At 33.2% G+C, this 10131-nt stretch overlaps 3 protein-coding genes across 4 annotated transcripts; all 3 read right to left on the bottom strand.

Annotated features, from left to right (window-relative positions):
* On the bottom strand, positions 1 to 2897 carry LOC100379437 (cuticular protein RR-1 motif 30). The gene is made up of 3 exons (XM_004931957.5): positions 1856 to 2897; positions 773 to 903; positions 1 to 249 (listed from the first exon to the last, which is right to left on the bottom strand). The coding sequence occupies exons 1-3, from the start codon at positions 1856 to 1858 to the stop codon at positions 45 to 47; spliced, it is 339 nt and encodes a 112-aa protein (XP_004932014.2). The 5' UTR covers positions 1859 to 2897; the 3' UTR covers positions 1 to 44.
* A 563-nt stretch (positions 2898 to 3460) lies between these two features.
* On the bottom strand, positions 3461 to 6695 carry LOC101744480 (larval cuticle protein 16/17). Of its 2 annotated transcripts, XM_062674956.1 has the most exons (5): positions 6180 to 6695; positions 5790 to 5891; positions 4889 to 5034; positions 3957 to 4110; positions 3461 to 3551 (listed from the first exon to the last, which is right to left on the bottom strand). In XM_062674956.1, the coding sequence occupies exons 2-5, from the start codon at positions 5805 to 5807 to the stop codon at positions 3489 to 3491; spliced, it is 381 nt and encodes a 126-aa protein (XP_062530940.1). In that variant the 5' UTR covers positions 5808 to 5891; positions 6180 to 6695; the 3' UTR covers positions 3461 to 3488. The 2 variants fall into 2 exon arrangements, with proteins under 2 accessions (XP_062530940.1, XP_004931887.1); XM_004931830.4 differs by lacking the exon at positions 6180 to 6695 and having other exon boundaries at positions 5790 to 5905.
* A 420-nt stretch (positions 6696 to 7115) lies between these two features.
* Positions 7116 to 9355, bottom strand: CPR31 (cuticular protein RR-1 motif 31). Its single transcript, NM_001173249.1, is given in 3 exon segments — positions 7116 to 7449; positions 8049 to 8235; positions 9211 to 9355. Coding segments are annotated over 3 exon segments (372 nt in total). The 5' UTR covers positions 9351 to 9355; the 3' UTR covers positions 7116 to 7404.
* Between the last annotated feature and the right edge of the window lie 776 nt (positions 9356 to 10131).

Genomic DNA, 10131 nt, shown 5'->3' with positions numbered 1-10131 from the left:
TTCAAAATAAACACACTTTATTTGCCTCTTCTAAATACATAAAACTATATTATTCTTCTGTCATTATATCTAACATGATCTTCGCCAAACTGCGGTTGAAACCCGTTGACGTCGGCGATATATTTAATGGCATGTCTGTGTCCACTTGGATCTATATATCCGTATTCACCTCGGACAACGAGAGAGCCCCCAGAATTACCCAAGAGTCCGCCTTCTTCTTTCCTGAACGATCCTTCCGATGTTTCGTATCTGCAATTAATCGAACATCACACGATTAAGAAACAATGCTCTTTTGTTTCTAATTAAACAACAATGCATCCTACAGTAAAATATTTAAGACAATAGTAAAGAACAACTACATTTAAAACTTAGCCGCTAATTAAACGGATTGCGCTGAGCGCTGTGAATGTAACTTATTAAACACAAATAGCAGAGGCATAAAAAGTTTGTCATTTGAAACCAGTTTACCAGATCATTTATTACACTTTTTTTTTTTTTCTCTTTAAAACCGGCTCCACGTAGTTATTTCACCTGTGTATTAGATTAAAAAAATATTATCTACAGAATTAAAATCAAAAGCTTTTTTGGTTAGCTAAAAAATAATTGAAAATGAAACAAAGCACGTATTTGACTTAACGACCGGTGCTAATCGGAGGCCATGCATTTGTTCGGGTCTATGTGTAAAATGTTATTTAAAATATTAAAAAAATTATAAAAGCTTATATCTGTCGAATAAAATAATTAAAATATAACGTTAACGATAATTACTCACTCGAAACTATAAGTCCCAAAGCCATTATTATTGATCACGAATCTTTTAAGTTGTTTTTCATTGGAACTGGCTTGCAAAAAAAAGACGAGTGCCATAAATGACAATATGGTGAGCAGCCAACTATTCTTAACCTGTACAATAAAAAAAGCTTTAAGGTCAAGACAGCTACAATGTACAATATTTTTATTTTGATTGTCTAGACTCGCGAAGCACCAAGAGGAGACACAAAAATAAAGATCTTTCAAAAGGTGTGAATTGTAGAAATAAAAGAAAACGTTTTCCGTATTGGGCACTCAAATCCCTGACCAGCATTCGTTGGAATTTATAGAATATGAATCAAAAAATTTATAAAGGATTGATCGGGTTAGTATGTGGTAACTCACTCCAAGTGGCCAAGGCTTGATTTGACTTTACAGCCAATATCTCAGTTAAAAACAATAGTCAAAACTTTTTTGTCTCCTCTGTTTTTATTATGAGGTATCAATAAAGCTGAAGCAAATTTTAATTCAGGGCAGTTGAACGTATTAACATCATATCCGATCCAGACGACGAGGCAACGAAAAGTCGTAGTCGCCCGAGACATGTCTTATCGGATCCCCCGTATCCAGTCTCAGTGCTTCTGGCCTCTCCTCGACGAGTTCGACATTCGACCAGTTCGATGAACTAACCCATAGACACAAACCACTCCTCAGTTTTTCGCCGGATCTTCTCTGTGCACTGTTGGACATAAGCTTCCCCCAACAGCTAGCTACAATGACAGATCCTGTGCAGCTAGCATTTGCCGGATTCACCCGACCTTTAAGAGGTCGCCATTTGAGGAATTTTGGTCTCAACGGCTATCTGTTCTTTGAGTTGTGTGCCCTGCCCATTGCCACTTAAACCTCAGAATCCCTATACTAGTTTTGTTTGTAAGTTTATTTGTGTATATTTTTAAGGGCTTGTTAAGTGATTAATAAGGTTAAAAATGAGCCATTTCTTTATTTGTTAACGAACTATCCACCACTGATTTTGTGCTTAAAATCCACGCACACGTTCATGCGGCTGTCAAAATCTTGTATTTTAAAAACTGGTTTTTCGACTCACCATAATTGTCACCGTTCTACATTGACGTGTATCTAAATAGACTGCGAAATCTTAGCAATCGCCCACACTTATATCCAGTTGTTGAAGAATGTCAATTCTGGTCTTCATTCCTGGGAACCCTATTTGATCGTGGGAACGATCCAGTTAACCCTTTTTGTACACGGGAAGAACACAGCAGGGTTCCTCTTTTATTTGTTTCAGTTATGATCTAATTCAAATAATGTTGTCGACTCGTTTTTTACAATAATTGTTTTGAATAAATTAAGTTTTGAATTTAATGAAATCATAAATTTTGGATTATTCTTGATAACTTTGAAGTTTTTTTTGTTTCATAGCGTATAGTTTTTTCTATAAATTAATCACGGCTCATATGGTGTTAAGTGATTACCGGAAACCATAGAAATTATAACGTGAATGCCATCACCTTGGGGCGTAAGATCGAAATCTGTTGAAATGTCTAATTCGCCATTTGTTGTATTGTGCACGTTCTAACCTGAGCGCATAACTGCTTTGCGATAGGGTTTGGCAAGATATGGTAGCTATCTATAAGTCGCCCTACTATCTGTAATTTTGCTGGTATTTTGACAATGTCACAATCTTTGATTTATAAATCGTTCGTGAACACGTGTTGCGTTCGTAATTTCTTACAAAAAATAGCATTTACTTGAGCGATTTGAACATCGGCATAGTCGTATCGGTTCATAACAATATCATTCAAATGAAATAATTTTAATCAGTCCATATTCGTCCACTGCTGTATATAAACCTGCCCTAAAATGCACTAATGGGCTCAGTTTTTAAGCACATGCTCCTTGAATGTCATTTATTAGTTGTGTTGTGGGCCATACGCTCTCCCATATATTGGTTATATTGCACTCTTCAAAACTAGAGCTTACTTGATCCAGCAATTTAATAATTTGAACATCGGCATGGTGGTATCGGTTCATAAGAATATCATTCAAATGAAATAATTTTAATCAGTCCACATTCGTCCACTGCTGTATATAAACCTGCCCTAAAATGCACTAATGGGCTCAGTTTTTAAGCACATGCTCCTTGAATGTCATTTATTAGTTGTGTTGTGGGCCATACGCTCTCCCACATATTGGTTATATTGCACTCTTCAAAACTAGAGCTTACTTGATCCAGCAATTTAATAATTTGAAAAAAATCTGTTTTAAAATAAAATTAAATGAAACACAAAAGTTTCTAATTAGATTATGATCATTATGAATTCCTTATGAGAACATTTTACAACAATGACTTCTGCCTTCTCTCTCAAGCAAATCTAGAGTACTTCGAACAAATTGCCAGGAAAAACGGAGATAATGTTGGAAAGCGATGGATTACTATTAAAGTGAAATTAAATATTCGCACGATTGCAGTCAACTCGACTCCATCTTTTGAAAAACGAAACTAAGTGAATTATTTCGTTTTAAAATACGACAAATTGTTCTAAAATGGAGAATCACGGTAGTGATGATTCATTCAGCCAAACAACAAATTAATTTTTATCAACTATTTTTGTGATAACATTAATTTCAAGTGATAAATGTAATATGTCGTAAACAGGGTCAATTTTAAACTATACGAATTAAAACAAGATTTAGAGTTTCAACATATTTATTTACCTTTACCCACCGAGGAGTGATGCAACTATTGCGTTAGGCAAATTAAAAGATCCGCTGGATATTTTCTGGAATACAAAAAAATTATTAAGTAAACTTTTAAAAATAAAAATGTTAAACTGTAGGACTTAATTTTGAAAAACCTTTTTTTATGAAATACTTATTTTCCCGTTTAATCTCTTTAACTATTCTTCTCTTTACTTTTTATGTGAATATAGGGCTAGTAGGCGCTTTCTAATGCATCTAAGATTTTAACTTTGAAGTCTGAACTGAACACCTTAACTCAAGTGTACCATAAAAATATCTACCATAACAATGCGCAGGCGTGAATGTCTTACTTTTTTCTATTATTATATATATACTATTATGAATAAATAAATTGTGCTGGTGTTTAATTAGTAAATTGCGATAAGTTCATGTCATCGCGTTTAAAATAAAATCACGTTTAATCACTAGGAAGAATAACTACTCACTTCGATATGAAAGCCAGTTTTGTCAGCTCTATACGGTACATAATGTATTTTCCCTTCTGGATCAACGTATGAATAATATCCAACGACAACCAAATCGCCATCTTCGTTGAAATATGCGGTCTCGTCTTTCTCGGTTTCGTCTATTGTTTTAAAACTTAAAAAAAAACAAGAAAAATTTACAAAAATGGATACAATACGTTGCGTCTTCATTACCGCGTTAGTTTTAAAAGCGTGAAAATTCGTAAACGTCGATTATAGTAAGAGGGTAAAGCTGAGCCGTAAAGATGTCAACATATTGAATTGATTAATAATAGTTGAAAATTAACTAAAAAAGATCGAAGAATTTTTTTGTTTTTATTTATAACAAATAGCAATATTGTTATTTTTGACGGGTGACAAAACTGGTGGTGGCGTCAAGTCGCCCGCGCAGTGAAACGAGTTTGCTATTGGCAGCATACTAATAACACTCTGGTCTATTGAATTATATGCTTTAGGGTATATATCATATATATCTGCTAGAATAAACCATTCAAAGGATTAGGTGATGCAAGCAATTTCAACAACGTAATCATAGTTTTAACATAATACTGTCATAGCTCTAGCCCACTGAGTTTCTCGCTGGATCTTCTCAGTGGGTCGCGTTTCCGATCTGGTGGTAGATTCTGTGAAGCACTGCTCTTGCTACGGCCAGTGTTAGCAACACTCCCGGTTAGAGCCCCGTGAGCTCACCTACACATCAAGGAGAAGCTGAAATATAGCTCTGTTCATATCTTTCTCTACATTGAGAGCTTTGTAATTTTGTTCTCTGAAGAAATTAGAGTGGTGAATAGAATAGTAATATCGGATAATACTCAAGAAACAAAATCTGAAGGAGTAAAAAAATTATCAAAGAGAGATGAATTTTATGACAACAACAACTAAAAATAACATACCGATAGCTGTATTCTCCTTTGTCGATGTTTTCATTTACGAATTCATTATAAATTATATCATTTCCATGGGCACCGTCTAAGGGTTGTCCTTCAGTTAAGCTTTGGACAATACAAACTACAAGAACAAACAGAAAAGGCACGTTCATCTGAAAACATAATGCAATATTAATTAAATAAGTGAGGCCTATAAAATCAAAGGCAGCTAAACGCCATAATGTCGTAAAATGGATTAACAATGGCGCTATCTTGTTTAGTTAGTTGGACACGCTTTAGTGTTTTCATGTTATAACAAATGCAGCTAAACCTCCTAACAAATTCAGTTCAAAAATTTTATTTTTACTTAGTACTAAGTACTAATAAACGAAGTTTTATTATTTAAAATTCAGATTATTAGTAATATTCTCTTTCTTTATAAATCTGCTTTAAAATAAAAAATATCGTAGCTATCCGAACAAACTTATTTCAGCCTCTCAAACCGGGAGTGTTGCTAATACTGGCCCTAGCAAGAGCAGTACTTCGATGGATCGGGAGGATTCATAATGACGTGTTTAGGGCTGATTTTTGTAGTTTACCTGAATATTTGACAGACTTGGATTTAGCTGCCTTTGATTTTATAGGACTCAAGTATACACTATAACCTACACACTGCATCAGATGCATAAACATCAAATTAAATAGTGCAGAAATATAATGTATCATTTTTCGTTATATGAAAGTACCACTTCAACGAATGATTGAAATCGCACATATTATTTTCATTTTTCGAGACATTTTTGTTTCAGTTCCCGCAGTCGCAGACGGCCGCAAAATCAAACATTTAAAGATATTTTACATCATGACGTATCTGATTTGCGAAAATTTACGTAAATATTTGAATACATTTTAATTCATTTTTACATACCGTGCAATACATTTTCATGAGTTGAAAGACATCCAATACTCAGCACTAGAAATATTTAACTGATAGAACGGCGTGAGGATTAGTCGTAGCCGTAGCCCGTTACTGTAATATATTATTTATTGCTTGAATTGAAGGATAAAAAAGTTGCTCAATAAAAATAACAATTAAAGACTAGAATCAAGAAGATATTTTTAGGTTTGATTTCGTGTTAATAGAAAAAAAAACCAAAAGTCCATAATGTAAGCTGCATTTTATAAATATGTAAATATCAGTTTGAATTATAGGAACTTGTTCGTTCTCCTTTCAGTGTTTTGATATAACAGCTTTTTTTATTATATATCGATGACAATTTTTTGGCTATCCTGAAAAATTACTAATGTATGTATACACCTTTTTATAGCTTAAAGTACGGCTCCCTTGGTTTAACACCAAGTTACTAAAGCCCATTGACGTCACTTTGCGAATGCTACCATCGCAACCTTGGAACGGAAGGTCAAGGTCTATTATCTGTTTCTACTATAAATATTACAAACGTACGAAAACATTCCGTTCTTCGTGTATGCTTGAAAGAACAAAACAACGAATACGTTTTGCATTGCATACAATTATTATCACTACCAATGTGAGTCAAAGTTTCATTAGAATTAAATTATTTATTTTAGCTTCTTCATAAATCGACATGTTATTACAAAATCCAACGTTTCGTAGTTAAAACTTTGTGTGATCTCTTTGTGTGATTTAAATAATAAATTCCTTAGATCCTCCATTAAAGATGAAGAGTATGATCTATAAATTTTGATACTCGAAGTGTTTAGGAATTAGTTACAATACGTTTTAAAAGTACATTTGCAATTTTTAGTCAGAGGCACGTTAACAAAGATTGAGCTTTATCCGAAGTCTGTCAATATTTAAACCTTGAAGCAGAATATTAACTTTGATTTCCTGTACAATTAACAAAAAAACTCGTGAATCCTGAGAAACGCTTTTTTTCTCTCTAAACGTGTACAAAATAAACACTACCTCTCGTACATAAATGAAAATATTAATTTATTTGTACAATAAATATGTCATGGTATTTTTATTTTTAATAAATAGTCATAGTTTTATATGTATGTTGACAGAAAAATAAATAAATGAATCTTTATCTCATGATGAAACAAGATTTAAACAATGGGGGTAGATTCTGCGAAGCTCTGCTTTTGCTAGGGCCAGTGTTAGCAACACTACTGGTTTGAACCCCGTGAGCTCACCTACATGTCAAGGAGATGCTGAAACAGCCTCTCAAGGCTATCAGCATAGGTAGGAAAAAAAGAATTGAACAATTTTTTTGAAGATCCAATCTTTATTTGAATAAAAAGCAGTAAACGGTAAGCACGCCAGGATTCACACTTTTCTTTTCCTGATTCTTTACTATGTAATGATTTTCTAGAAGATTTCACTTCAAAGAATAAGATCGCCCGTGATACCTTTAAATTTTATTGAATTTTTTTAACTTTCCTGAAAAAACTAAATTGCTATGATAGATTGTACGCTATTGATCTAAACATTAAAAAACTGGTCAGTGAACGTTAGTAAGTTTAATAAAAGAAACATTGTATTAATTTCACAGACTATTTTATCCTACAAGTGAAGCGACGACACTCTGAGGTAATGCAGAAATCTGAAAAAAAAACGTGCATTGATAGGTCAAAATTCTTAAAAAAAGTTCAAAGTTCATACAAGAAAAATGAAATATTTTAAATATATTGACACCTATGCGACCTTTTAGAGGATTATATTCTAATAAATCTAGATGTCAAGAACCCCAATAATTTCAAAATCAATACTCAAATCCCTAAATAAGCAATCTTAACAACTAGCAAATCCGTTTGTTGGCTTCGGAAGTAAAGATTCACGGAAAACTTTTACTAGTTGACTGAATTTCTCACATGATTTTTTTATAGTACAGCTGCTGCCCCACCCTTCAAGCCGGGAGACATGCTTCGCGGTAGAAATTGGTCAGAATGGTGATACCTAGCCTACATATGAGCAACATCGTGACAGACGTAACATGCTCTAACCGAAACTTTTATTTATGTATTCGCTTTGTACGCGGACAAGCATACGGCCCACATGATGGTGAGTGTTTACCGTTCCCCAGGGACTTCAGCATTGCCAGAGGCAGAGCCAAGCCGCTGCCTACCGTTAAGTACTCTGCACAAGCCTCGTTTGAAGAAGCACATGCCATAGCGCTTTTAAGTGAATAGTAACAAAACTTACAGTCATATCTTTCTGCTCATCTCCAATTTTGTATCCTTCTTCAGTTGCGGAGTAATCAACTCTAACAGGCTCACCAGCGTCATTTATGTATGAATAATAGCCGTAGACTTCTATGTGCTCATTTGGTTCACCGGAATTCACTACTATACCTTCCTCGTATCGTATAAGATCATTAGTTGTTTTAAAACTGAAACAAGTAAGTTAATCGAGAGAGGGCACTCTGGGAGTCTGAAAGTCATCATTCCTTCTGTGGTGAATACAAATACATTTTGATTACCAAGGGATCATAACAATTAATATGATTATCTTAAAAAGGGCATAATTAAAAAGCAGAAGACTGCAAAATATGCAATTAAAAATGTGAACGAAAGAAAAATAAGAAATTACCAATAAATAAATTATTGTTAAATAAGATACGTACGCATGAGAAAGTGGATTTTTGTTAAATGCTCAAAGTAAAACCAAATATTTCGTTCCCGTGATAAAATATATTCGATATCGATCTTTTGAATTAATACAACACAAATTATCAGTAAATAACAAAAATGCCGACCTAGGTACATTGTCGCGCACACAAAAAAACAATATGTCTTTGTACTTGAGATACACTGAGAGATACCGTGGAAATTGTTGAAGGCTACATATTTTGCTACACATTTAGAAACAAAATCGATTCAGTATCATTAAGTTCATGCCCATCAAGTTCCAGTTCATCACAAAACAGAGGCTTATCTAAATGCGAGCTATTCAAAACTAGTTTTTAAATAATCAGCAGTCTTATGTATTAGTATCGATATGTGGACAGAGCTTATAATGCACCTGAAATTAAGAGGTAACCAAACCACCAGGAAACAAAACGTAGTCCTCCTCCTTCCTGAAAACATGAAGTCAAAGTTTCGATTGCTGAATAAAGCCTATCTTAGCTCTCATACCAGAATGCATGATTGCTTCGTGATGTATTTGTGTACTGTCTACTTATATGGCAGTATTGGCTACTCCGGTTTCCTAATATGCTATGAGCATACTAATTTGTTACGCGAATACATAATTGTATTGATTAACAATATTATATGAGTAACACAAAAATTATAACAATTTTTTTAACATGAATTTATGGATTAATATTAATATTATATATTAATATTTAATGAAATAGTGGTACCTGAAGACGTAGTTACCCTTTACGTCAATTGTATAATTATTTTCGATTATTTCTGCTAAACTTTCATCCTTGATTGGCGCAGAATTAACGACTGCTATGAAAATATGCAGAATAACTATTTTTAGCACAGTTCCCGTCATATTGTTGGACAAGATAAAACTGAGTTGTGGACTGGTCAGGATTGTTTCTTATATCGTACGGAATCGTGATCATTTTCAGATAATTATTTCCATGTTTATGATTCTTGAACTGGTTATAAACTAAAATCTGAACAAAAACGCTAACAGCAAGAAAAAAAAATTCAGAGCCAAGAACATTATAATATTCAACATTATTTAATTCTATCATATAAGAACAGTATAATGCCAAAAGACCAAAGTGCATTATGATATGGCGCGTGGGGCCACTCCTATTTTTACATATTTTTTTTAAGTGGACGCAAAAAAGGTATTAGTTGTGCTAAAAGTATCTCTTAAGTTTTTTTACCGCACGAACTTTTTACGTAATTTTCATTCATATTAGGATAACAAATCTATGCTTTTTAAAAATTATGAAATAAATTTCAATTATGCCAATCATTAATGAGCCTTCAATAATAAAACTTATAAAAGTTAAGTTAAGTTTTGGGAATAACTACGGCACCATTAACAAGCACCAATAAACATTTTCATGGTCAAAACTATAAAATAAAAAAACACATCATTCATACAAAATCGTTTACATAAAAACGTTAATACTAGATGATCCGATCCGACATTGATGCCATAATAATTTATCAAAAATAGCATTTTGAATGTAAATTAAAAAAATATATATAACACGGTCTCAGCATTAAATAAACATGTTTGACGAGTATTTCATGAATTTTGCGGAAAATCCCAATCTTTCTTTTTATCAAATGTATACGATATTATATTTTTC

This window comes from Bombyx mori, chromosome 22 (genome assembly GCF_030269925.1).
Source record: "Bombyx mori chromosome 22, ASM3026992v2".
Classification (NCBI taxonomy): Eukaryota; Metazoa; Arthropoda; class Insecta; order Lepidoptera; family Bombycidae; genus Bombyx; species Bombyx mori.
This window is presented reverse-complemented; position numbering and strand designations above follow the sequence as displayed.

Excerpts from the sequence above, each read along its gene's own strand:
- LOC100379437 (XM_004931957.5), bottom strand. Across the intron at positions 250-772 it reads TTTGGGACTTATAGTTTCGA|ATACGAAACATCGGAAGGAT; the intron begins GTGAGTAATTAT and ends GATTAATTGCAG.
- LOC101744480 (XM_062674956.1), bottom strand. Across the intron at positions 4,111-4,888 it reads AAAGGAGAATACAGCTATCG|TTTTAAAACAATAGACGAAA; the intron begins GTATGTTATTTT and ends TTTTTTTTTAAG. Across the intron at positions 3,552-3,956 it reads AAACTGGCTTTCATATCGAA|AAAATATCCAGCGGATCTTT; the intron begins GTGAGTAGTTAT and ends TTTGTATTCCAG.